Below are 12,218 nucleotides of genomic sequence, written 5' to 3'. Positions count from 1 at the left end.
GGGACGGAGGTGGGCGGAGTCTGTGGCGAAGCCCCGCCCCGGACACGCCCCCTCCGGCGCCCCCCGCCCACGTCACGCCGCCGCCCCTCCCGCGCCTGCGCGGCCGCACACCGGCCCGCTCCTGGCGCCGCGCATCCTCGCCCCGCGCTCGCTCTGTGCTCAGCTCCACTCCGCGTCCCGCTCGCTCCCGGCCCGCCCGGCTCCTCGGCTCCCCTCGCGGAGGGCGGCGCGGCCATGAGGATGCGGGGACGCGGTCCCCGGGATGCCCCCGCCTCCAGCGCGGGGGCCGGCGACGCGCGGCGGCTGGCGCCCCCGGGGCGGAACCCCTTCGTGCACGAGCTGCGCTTCAGCGCCCTGCAGAAGGCCCAGGTGGGTGCCGCCCGCGCCCCTCGCACCTTGGCCTGGGCCGCGCCGAGGAGGAACTCGGGGAGGGGTACTCGGCGCGGCCCAGCCCGGCTGCCGCCGCTCAGGCCCCCGCCGCCCGCGCCCTCCACGCTGCCCTGCGGCCCGCATCCCCGACGCCCTCGCCCCATTTCAGGTCTCCTTCTTACTTTCCCGCCGCCCTTGCCCCAAACCTGGCTCCTCCCCTTTCCCCAGCCCCCCGCACCTCGAACCCGGCCTTATACCCTCTTTCTTTGATCCCTGCACCCCTTTTCATGATCTCCGAACCCCTTCCCCTGATTCCCGCACGCCTCCCCCTAGCTCGGTCCACGCAGCTCGGTCCCTGGTCCGGTTGTCCACTCCTGCAGGACTCGCGCGGGGCTGGAGAGGACCCCCCTGGATGTGACTTTGTCACTTGATGAGTTTCGTCGTGTGTGAGGACCTAGTTGATCATTTGAGTCAGTGCCAGAGATATTGGGGTGCGGGCTGTGTGGTGTCCCCTGAAGATGAACAGCAGGAGAATTTGCGCTTCTCTGTTTGCAAGTTATTTTCTGGGGAGTGTGCAAGGGACGCTCCCCTGGGGGTTCGTCCATAACCGGAAACAGTTGTATACAACTTCGGTTCCAGCCTGGGAGGGAACAGTGTGCGCTTTGCTTCCATCCGGTTTTATTTGTGAGGCCCTCTGGTCCTGGCTGAGGGATGGGCGGCTGCAGGAAGCAAGGGGGCCTCCACACTTGTCCCTTTTGTCGCGTGGGTTCTGACCTGGTGGAATGACTCCCTGACTGTCGGGTCTCCGTGCTCTGGTAGTGGTGTTTGGATTTCTGTGAGATCGCACACAGGTCAGCCTTTCTTCTGACTCCAAAACTATACACCGAAGCAGGCGCAGATTTTGGACTTCATTGGCTGTCCAGTTGGTGGGGAGTATATTTCCAACTGTGACAAAACTTTTGGGCGTGACATTGAGAATTTGTTAATGTGTAATGTAACTCATCTGAAATAATGTTCAGGTGAAAGTTCCTGAAGTCAGTGTAAAGCTGTCATTTCTGGGACTCCTGCCTTTTCTTGAAGCACTTTCTCAGTGGGTTCAGTTGGCATGGGTGGCAGAGGAAACCGGGCAGAGATGGAGAAGAGAATGGAGAGGGTGGGGTCCCTCCTGATGATAGGAAAGGGCAAGGTTGTCCCCAGTTGGCTCCTGGTCCCTGCCCCTGTGTGTGTCCAGAGCCAGACACTGGTATCTTCCTCTTTCACTTGTAGTTTCATACTCACCACCTACTAGGTGCTGTGCCCAGCGTACTAGGGTGTTAGGACACAAGTCACTTCCTCTGTGCTCCTGAATGCCCCCCTTCCCAGGTGCCCCCCTGACTCTTGTGGTTTAGGACAGCGGTCACCAACCGGTGGTCCGCAGACCACTGGTGGTCCCTGAGGTCCGAAAGGTTGGCGACCGCTGGTTTAAGAGGCCTTCCTCCTCCCACTGCTCTGCTGCTTAGAATCCCCCGAGGTGCCCTGGGGACCAAGCCAGCCCTGAGCCCTTCAGGTGGTTTCCAAAGCCCCTTCTGGGCCCTCCCCATACCTTTGGTTCCAGCTGCCACAGGGCCTTCTGTCCCTGCCTCTCTGCTCCTCCCTCTTGGGTGAAATATCACCTCCAGGCAGAAGCTGTCTTCCCTGGAGGTTCCCAGAGGGCCACCTCCATATCCCACATTTGCAATCCCTCCCGCCCCCCGCCCCCCCTTTTGTCCTGTCCCAAACTGTATGCTCACTGCTGAGGTGGGTGAGGTCCACTGCAGAGACTCAGCTAGTTGGATGAATAAACAAGTGAAAGGGGAGGATGTCAGAAATCCCCAGCTCCCCTCCCCAGGAATCACAAGGTTGTAAATTGGAGGTTTGGAGCAGTGCCTGTGGCTGATCTTCCCTGAGACCGCTTTCATATCCTGGTTTTAGATGTTGGCAGGCAGCATCTGGATGACATTCAGAAAAAAGAACAGGTGGGTGGGATGTTTTAGCCTCCAAGGAAGGGCGGGGTACCTTGTGTACACCTTGTCACAATGTTTCAGAAACCGTAGTCAGAATAATCACGTAATCACGTGTATTTGTAACAAAGTCATCGCTACTGCTCAGATGTCAGCAGTGTGTGGATGAGGGTGTGTAGCTCCTCAGTGCTCTCAAGTTCCAAGTCCTGCTCAGCAGACATATTTTGCTTTTCATCAAGCAGTGCTCTGTCTGCCAAGCCTTTTACCTTTATCTACTGTATTTTAGGGTAACATTTCCACAGAGTGAATTGGACTATCCAAGCAAAGAAAGCCTGCCTCCCAAATCAATAAGTAAATGGATTCAGCAATGACGGAACACCGTGGGAGCTCAGAAATTCACCTAAATTCTGGTTAAGATAAACCATTAAGGGGACCTGCATTTATCTGCTTGAATTTGCTGCCAGAGAAGAACATTGTATGTGGATTAATGACCAGTCCATCTGTCATTTAACTGCAGATTTAGCAAGGAGCTTAAGCAATTCTTTGGACAGAAAACAGCACAGTAAGATTTGAAAACTGGGAATAGAATAATATGGGCTAGTCATGGTGATTCCTTGCTTCTGAAATCATGAAGTGGTTTTATATCACTTGGGATTTAGGGTACTTTCCGCTGGAGCCCACAAGTGTGAGTGTATCGAACCTCCAGCTCTGAAGTTTCCCCATTTCTGAATTCCCTATACCAGTGTCAGTGAGCACTTACTTCCTGGAAAGCTGACTGGCTTCCTGTGTACCTTGGAACTGAGTCCTGGGAGGGAGGAAGCTGAGAAGCACACCCCTCCCCCTGCCTAATCCTTAGAGAGGATTACCAGGAGGGTGGAGTCCAGGGAGACTCAGACCCACTAGACCTGCTGGTAGCAGCCCTTTGTGGAATTCACCCAAAAGTGGGTGGTCTTTTTCTACAAGTCCTCAGTTTTTATAAAAAAAGCAGCAGCAAGGGCCTTGGTTGGTCCCAGCCTGGATCCCAGGTTAGGTGTGGCCATTCTAGAGCAGGGAAGCCCACACTCTGTTCATTCTGGGCCACTCGTGGTCTTGGTACCCTGGCCCCTGGCCTCAGTGCCCCCATCCCCATGCACACAGACCAGGCCTGGCATTTCCCTCCTGCTCCACTGACCTGCCAGACTCCTGGGCCCTGCCCAGCTCTTCCCATCACACTCACCCTGCCGCCCCTTGTATCTGGGTGCTCTATGCCTGAGACATAATGAGCAGCTCGGACATAATGAGATGCCCAGAAGGCCCGGGAGGCTGAGGCTCCAAGTGGACACCAGCCCCTGGGTCTCTGGCCACCTCTGACCTCCTGGGAGTTCTGATGGTGATGCCTCTGTTGGCACATGTGTAGCCCAGTGGGGTCCCAGGGAATTCCCAGTGTCCTTGCACTGGTCACTCAGTGCAGCCATGGGAGGAGGGGGTCATTGGAGGGTCAGGTGCTATATACCCACATCCCAGGTGAGGAGACAGGCCCAAGTACAGTGCTGTCCCCAAGTCCAGGGCAGTGATGGCTGCTTCATGCAGACATCTGACCTGACCTCCCAGGGAGCCCCGTCCAATTCTAATTTATGGAAGGGTCCACACATGGCACTGAATTGTTGCTAACGCTGAGGGTGGGAAGGGAGATTCAAAAGGCTTGTCTTTTAGTTTTTATACTCCTCTGTCCTGAAATGTGAATTTTTAACACGTGTATATGTTTTATATGTGTGTGTGTATATAAACACACACACATATACACAGAAGCATATTCACACATTACATGCATACATATTCACAGAAGTATATACTCACATACACACAAAAGCCATGCTGCAGGAGCTGGGCACCTTACCCACCCTGCCAGGCCCACAAGTGTCAGGGCCCTGGGAGGGCACACCCCCGATGATCAGAGGAGAGCCCTGAACTTTCCTTTCCAGGCGACCCTGAGCAAGGCTTCCACACACCATGTTCCACGGAGCCCTGCCCTGCCCTGCCCGCCTGCCCGGAGACCTGGAGCCTTGCTGGCAGCCCTGCCCCCTGAACTCCTGCCTCCAGGGCCTTCAAAGTGCAGGACAAAGTGCCACCATCCCCAGAGCAGGCAGAGCCCCCATCGATCCCCCAAGTTCCTGTGGGTTTTGGGGGCTGGGTTAGGGCGACCTGACCTGGCCTGAGTTAAGTTTCTAACATTCCTAGTGTTTCATGAGCCTAGCCATGGCCTAGCTGTGAAGTACAGTATTTTGAAAATGAGCCCAGAAGAAAGCATGTGCTTGGAAATAACATGTTTGAGGACGTGGTCATAGTGTTTGTCCTTCTAGAGCCCAAGTCACCGTGCAGGCCCCGGGCCATGTTTTGCAGGACTAAAACCAGTGCCTTGTTTCTGTTCTGTTTGTTTGTTTTGTTCATTAGATTCCACATATAAGTGAAATATTGTACTTGTCTTTCTCTGACTGGCTTATTTCACTTAGCATATATTCTCCAGGTCCATCCATGCTGTCACAAAAGTAAGACTGACTTCTTTTTTATGGCCGAGTATTTCATTGCGTAAATATACCACAGCTTTTTTTATCCACTTATAGATACAGAGAACTGACTGACAGCTGTCAGAGGGGAGGGGTTTGGGGGCTGGGTGAAAAAGGTGAAGGGATTAAGTAAAAAATTCATAGACACAGACCTGTGTGGTGATTATCAGAGGGAAAGGGGGATGGGGAAAGTGGAAGAGGGTTAAGGGGGTATAAATGGTTGCAGAAGGAGACTTGACTTTGGGTGGTGAACACACAATATAATATAGATAGATAGATAATGTATTATAGAATTGTACACTGGGACCCTATATAATTTTATTAACCAATGTTACCCCAATAAATTCAATACAAATTAAAAAACAAAAACTAGTTCTTTGTCCCTTGGCATTTTAACCATGTGGCAGCCTTATGAGCTTACGTGTTTTAAGTGCTGAAATGCTGTTCAGACAGGGCCACTGGCAGTTGGCTTCCTGTCTTACTTTGGGCACATTTCCTGGGCTCTGTTGCATTTGGTGACAGTCCACCAGCTACTACGGGCCATCATGGTCGGAGCCCTGGCCTCGCCCTGTGTTACCACACGTGCAGGTGTCCATGGGACCACAGCCCTTTTCCTCTTAAAAGTCAGGTTTCCATCTCAGAGCCAGAGGAGTGACATTTCCTAAAAAAAAATTATTTGCCACATAAAACCTTCTTTTAAAAAACATTTCATAATTTTAATATTTCAACCCCCTAGGCCAGGGGTCCTCAAACTTTTTAAACAGGGGGCCAGTTCACTGTCCCTCAGACTGTTGGAGGGCTGGACTATAGTTTAAAAAATAACTATGAACAAATTCCTATGCACACTGCACATCTTATTTTGAAGTAAAAAAACAAAACGGCAAAAACACCCACATATGGCCCGTGGGCCGTAGTTTGAGGACACCTGCCCTAGGCTGATGACACAGAGCTGGGCCTCTCCATGCTATGTCTCATGCAGGTTCCCTAAGATCTGGGGGGTGAAGACCAGCATTTAACACCCAGTGAGGCCTGGTGCTCCATGGCCTGCCCCAGAGCCTGAGCTGCTCACAGGTGACCTTGGTGCCCAAGGCAGCCAGGTATGCTGACTGGCAAAGGGCTCCATGTGGATCAGGCCCTGGATGCCCACCCTGGGATGGGGGTCTTCTATCTTAGCTTATTTACTCTCCCAGGCTCTTCTGGAGGGGGCATGGGTGACTGTCTCATATACAGAGCAAACAGCAGAATTCACCACCACCAGCTGGCTACCCTGCCCCCACACCCTCCATCCACCCTAGTTGACCCTGTGTCTTCCGATCACCCCTGTCTTTCCCCACTGTGCTATAGCCAGGGGACAGACTGTCCGGGGTCCTCTCCACTTCTCTGCTGACTCGCACCAAGGACCCAGTGCCAGGCCCAACCTCACCTGACCAATGTTATTGGTGGGCTGGAGGCTCCTCGAAGCTGGGGAGCAGAGCCCTGATATTCTGGGGCACTGTCTGTATTTGAGGGTGGGTATAGTCATGAGTAGGTGCCCAGGTGGGGGGCTGCCTGCAGTTGGAGGCATTCTCCCTATGGCTGGGAGCCCAGGACTCCTGGGGAGGGCCCCACCATGGGAAATTTAGGACACCCTGTCACCTGGGCCCTGCTGGCTGTGCAGGTATTTGCTAAACAAATGGAAGAGGCTGGAAATGCTGGATTTCAAGATTCTTGAATTTCAAGATTCTTTTATTCGGACATGAAGGCCCCTGGAGATAAGGGATTTCCTTGAGCTACAACTCGAGCTGAGCTGAGCTGAGCGGGGAACAGTGAGGATCCCTCGGGCCTGCTATGTAGGTGGGCCCTTATTGCTGGGGTGCTCGCAACATCCTTGTCCCTGCCTCCGGCGTGTTGTGGTCTGCACCCCCTACCTTTCCTGCCCCTGCTCGCCATCCCCCTGAGCCAGATGCTCCCCCGGGAGCACATGGCACATGAAGCTGCCCACTGACCCTGGCCCTGCTGCCTGTGGGAGGACACGCCCGACTTCAGACAGTTAGATTGTGGGGGCTGTGCACTTAGGAGCAGGGTCTGGGGCCTTGCCTCACTTTCTGGCCTGTGAGCCTCGAGGACAGGGACCTGCTCTGTCTGGGACACAGCCAGGGGCCTATAGGGACCCACCTGTCGGATGAGCAGACCTGTCTGCCTCTGGTGCTTACTGCAGCACCTAGTTCTGCCGGCCCCTCCGGTGCCACACTGGGACCACTGGTGTTCTGACCCTGTCATTTCTGAACATCACTTTCAGTGGACCAGGACAAGGTCTTCTTTGTGCCTGGCCTGTGCACTCCCCTCCCTCCTGAGTTTTTATCCCTCAGGGACATTCTCAAGGATAAGCCAGCACCTTTTAGAGTGGCTCTTGCATCCTGGCCCTTCACCAGGCTACTTGTGTGGGGGCCTGCCCCACCCCTTGGGGGCTGCCATCCAGCCTCACTTGTCCTGGGCTTCTACATCCATCTGTGGGGCTCACAGCCTTCTGGGTCCATTTCTGCAAGTGGAACTCGGTGTTCTTCATGTAATTACAGGGTGTCCTGCCCACAGTGAGGTGCCGTGGGAGTAGGTCAGGTGTTGCTGGGTTCCTGCAGCCTTTGAGACGGGATGTGGAGCCAGCTCCTGCCTCTGGAGCTGAGCCTCGTCCCAGAGTGGAATGTCCAGCCCAGGAAGCTACACTTCCCAGCCTTTCTGCCCCCCACCTGCCTTTTGTTTTCCTGGGGAATTTCACATCCGAGGGCTACAGGGACAGACTCTGGGCTCCAGCCAAGAGGCCCTGAAAACCCAGGAAGATGAGATTTTGTAGAAACTGAGGAGTAGGAGGAGTGAAGACAGGGAGAGCATTGATGCGGGGGCGGGGGGGGGTGCGGGGGGGCAGAGGAAGAGGCAGGGGACCCCGAGGATGCCATCATTCTGAAGCAGTGGAGCATTAGTGTCCCATGTGGCATTCCCTGCCTGTGCGCCTTACCCTTGCCCATCCTGCCTGCCTAGCCTCCTGGCCCCACCTGCCCCTCCCACAGGCCTGGCCTCTAGCCCCAGAGCCTTTGCACTAGCCTTCCCCCTGTGGGACCCCTCCCAAGCCCCCCCTACACTTTCTCGGTCTTTGCTTGAATCCCACCGGACATTATAAAGACCTTCCTCAATTCCCTTGGAGAAGAGATAATCCTCTACCCCCGACCCCACTCCAGGTGTGCCCACCACACCTGGACACCTATTGTCTGCTCATTTGTGTTGTCCCTCCTCTGTCTTGGGGCCCATCCTCTAACCAGTGAGCCTCTGTTGGCGTCTGGATGGTAGTTTTCCCTGGAGACCTGAGTCCATGTGGCAGGTGGCTGCTGATGTCCCTGAGGGTCTGCTTCCCTGGCTCATGTGGAGGCTCTTTTGCTCACCTGCTGCTGCGTGTCCTTGGGCCCAGTGCTCTGCTGAGCACCCCAGCACTGAGGGCCCACCTACCCAGCAGTGCCTTGCGCTCCTGCTCCCTTCACCTGGGAGACCTGGGCTGCCCACTGTGTCGACTGCTGACTGAGGGGTTTATTTCATTCTTCCTTCACCAGCTGGACTGTGGGCCCCACTGCCTCAAACTCTCCCCCAGGTCCCGGTGCCAGGGGCCTGCACACCCTGGGCCTGTGAAACCATCAGTGCTGATGGAGCCAGACTCAGGCCTGAGCTGGCCTTCTGGCTGGACCCTTCGGGCACTGGCTAAAGGGCGGGCAAGCAAGGACTGTCTGGTGGTGGTGGTGGGATTCCTGGGGTGGGGGGGTCCCTGTTATAGGGTGTCATGTTGAGGGTTGCCATAGACCAGAGGTGCTGACCTCTGAGGAGCGGCATGGATGCCCATTGCTGCCTCAGGAGACCCACCATCACTGCAGGCCCTGAGAGTGGTCAGTGTGGCCATCCGGAAAACTGCTTGGCCACCGACTGCAGGGCAGAGGTGTAACTCCGAGGGAATGACTGAGACACTTTGCGGACGCCTCCAGATTGGGCAGTGAGTGCTTAGATTTGAGTTGAGAGCTCTTGAATAGCGATGATAGGGATGGCAGGGATGTTGGGGTTGGCTGAGAGTTTGAAAGACAAAAATAGCTCTTTTAGAAAAGCTGCATTTAATTTTAGATTTGTGTGGGATAGCGAAGAAGAAATAGCACGTATGTAGCAGTAAGCATGGGCGATGGAAGTTTTCTTCATTGGAGGGACAGGTTATCCTAACGGTCACACAGGTCCGTGGACAGGGAGCCTCAGAGTGGGATACAGTTGACACCTCGGGTCAGGAAGACAGTCAGCATTCACATGTTAGTAAGAAAAAGGCAAATGAGTCCATGTGAATTTGGGCAAGTCACAAAAGTTCAGGTACCCAGCACACACAATTTATTGTCCCCTCTGAAGCTGCCCTCGGATGTGACCTGCACTCCCTGGCCCCCCCAGCAGTCATTCCCACCCCAACTCCCCACGTTGACACCTTGGCTCACTAGCCACCTTCATGCTTGTCTTTCTGTAAAGAGGAAGCTTTTTCATAAGAGCAGTCCTGTGTGTGACGAGGTAAAACCCACCCCGACTGTTGAGACATCAGCTTTTTGTTTCCCTTTTGCATTCACGTTTTCTGTCTCTTAGTGTAAGTGTGAAAGCTACTGTTTATTCCATACTGAAGGCATAGAGTTGGGCCCAGCAGTGTTTTATATCTAACAGGGATGTGGTGCTGATGGGGAAGCACCTCGGTGGGTTTGCTGGGTTAGCATCTGCCACGTCGGGCCAGGGCTGACCTCGGAAGCTCCTCCAGGCTCGGCTCCAGGCTTCTGTGGCTGCTGGAGTTTTCTAAGGAAAGTGCTGGATTGTGCCAGCTGGTGGGACTCCTGTGAGGATTACTGTGCTTTTTCTAAGTTGTTTTTTCTTTAAAAATAAAAATAAAATGAGACGTCTCACTGCATCAGAAGAAAGTGGCCCCAGTTAGATTTGACTGTTTCTACGTGGCTCTGCGGACCACATCTTGCCTGGACAGGCTGAGGTGTGGGGACCACCATCTTCTAGGACTTCAGGCGTCAGCTTCCCAGTTTTAGAATATTTTGTCTATTCTAAATCAGGATTAGCAAAAACAGCTTGTTTTTTTGTTTGTTTGTTTTTTATAAGTAACAGTAAAAAACATTAATTCCCCGGGCAAGGCTTTCCTGTTTATCTCACATTGCCCTGTAGAGCTTCCTGCAAGATGAATGCATTGCATCTCCAACCTGTTCCTCGTGGCACAAGCTTGGAGATAACCAAGGCCAGCTTTCCAGGGTGTGTTTGTGGAGTGGAGTGCACAAGACCCAGCCCCAAGAACCGCTGCTCCAACAACTTCTGAACCCTAGTGCATGCTTCATTCCAAAGATGAGCCCTTGTCCTCCCACCCCCAGTCTCCAGCTGATCTGCCCTCATTCATAGCTCCTATCCCAGGAGTCCCCCTCCCAGGGAAAGGCTTGGTGTACCTGTCTGGCTCAATTCCTTCTCTGGAGGTCCAACATGGGCCATCCTCTATGGCCAGTATGTGAGTGAGGTTCTGCGGCCAGCCCTCCCGTGATTTGGGGAAGGACCTGCCCTGCAGGGGTGCTGGGGTGCCCAGTGTGATGGAAGAACGAGGGAGGCCAGTGTATCCAGCAGAGGCCAGTTTGGGGGGTAGGAGGGGGCTAGGGTCAAAGGGTGACTTGGCAGCAGTGCAGAACTCTGAGCACCAAGGGGTGGGGTTGGCCATGTGTGGAGAGCCAGGATTTGTTTTAGAGGTGGAACCATTAGGAATTGGTAAGAAAGAGAGGTGGCAGATATGACTGTGAAGTGTGTGTCTGCTGCCCAAGCGGCACCTGAGGGATGTGTCACCCTGTTTGAGGGGAAGGCCAGAGAGGAGCAGGCCAGCAGGGCTCACTTTGGGTGGTGGTTGCCTATGGCTGTGGGTTCTCAGTTCTGCTGTTGACAACACATGTCTGGAGCCCTGGGCAGCAGATCTGGTGACGTGTCAACATCAGAGCCATTGTCCCCTTGTCAGGCCAGTGTCCACGAGCTCCAGGTGCATGGAGGAAGGACTGAGTCCTGGGCCTGGGGCTTCCCCCTCAGGGCACCTTGTCTATTCCTTGAACCTGGGCTTTTGCTATGACCAGCTGACTGACCTTGGGAAGCTTCCTGCCTCCTTGTCCTGCCCATCCACTGTGGGTACCTTCTCTCTGGGACATGGACCACACCCTGCATTCCCTGGCAGGACTCTCCCTGCCTCCCCCTGCAGCGGTGGCCCTGCCTGTCTGCATCTCACTCAGCATGCCCTGCCCTTGGTGCACATGCGCCATTGTTGGTTTGTTTGTGTTGTTGTGGTTGGTTTTTTTTTTTTTTGGGGGGGGGGTGTTAACTGATTGGGGTAGTTGATTTGTCTGTTGTATTGTTCCCTTTGTTCTGAAAGGCACTCCTAGAGCTGGTGAGCAGTCCCCTTTAGTTCCTGCCTGCATGTGGGGACCCTGTGGTCTGGGAGCAGGGTGGGGCCCTGGCTGTGGTACTTCTCCTCGGTGGCCCTAGGGTCCCATCCTTATGTTTGCTGTAGCAACCCCATTAATCCAGGCTCCACCCCCACCCAGGTCCCACACCCATTAGTGATTTGTCCACGTCCTCTGTGCTCACCTAAGCCTATCCTCTTTGAAAAGAAATGAATTGCCACCTCGAGACCTGTCCTTAGTGCCTCAGAATTCATAGCTCCTCCCTCTGGCTGCCCCTGGGTCTGTCACGCACAGGAGGTCTTCAGCTCACCTGTCCCTGGTGCATCCAGCTCTGTTCCCAGCAACACTGGGATCAGCAGCCTCTCCGAGTGCCCACACCCCGCTCCTGGGGAGCGGGCCTGGGCTGCCAGCTGGCAGGTGCACTCACACAGGTCCTACCTTAGTTCTCACCTGGCAGAGAACACACAGGCCACGTGCTTGGGCGAGGTGAAGGCCGAGCCATGGGGACCTGGTGGAGCACCGGAAAACATGTGGGCTCTTAGCTGGGGATGCTAGGAACCCCCTGTACCCTGTGGGGGTGCAATTTACACAACACTGTACATATTTAGTACATACATATATACACATACACACACACACATATACATATATATATACTTAGTACATACATACATACACATTACATACATACATACATACCAATAGAACCGCTTCCTCCTCATCCTTTAAGTGGAGCCAGGTGGTTCACCCTGGGTCTACCTTATGTCCCACCCGCCCACTCCTCTTGTCATTGGAGGCTTGTCTGTTTGCAGAGGGTCAGAGCCTGTCCTTCCCCTGCTTGCTGCGAAACTCAGAAACCAGGACTG

The 12,218-nt window shown here is 54.4% G+C and overlaps 1 protein-coding gene across 1 annotated transcript in view; it reads left to right on the top strand.

The window, feature by feature from the left end:
- Nucleotides 1-131: 131 nt before the first annotated feature.
- Nucleotides 132-12,218, top strand: part of LPCAT1 (lysophosphatidylcholine acyltransferase 1) — a 34,958-nt gene continuing 22,871 nt past the window's right edge. The window contains exon 1 of the mRNA XM_054715245.1: nt 132-369. Within this exon, the coding sequence (XP_054571220.1) occupies nt 235-369 (135 nt within the window). The 5' untranslated portion in view covers nt 132-234. The remainder of the gene's footprint in view (nt 370-12,218) is intronic.

The sequence above is a fragment of the Eptesicus fuscus genome, chromosome 4, assembly GCF_027574615.1.
Source record: "Eptesicus fuscus isolate TK198812 chromosome 4, DD_ASM_mEF_20220401, whole genome shotgun sequence".
Taxonomy (NCBI): Eukaryota; Metazoa; Chordata; class Mammalia; order Chiroptera; family Vespertilionidae; genus Eptesicus; species Eptesicus fuscus.
Note: the sequence above shows the minus strand (reverse complement) of the source record. Positions and strands in the feature narration are given on the sequence as shown.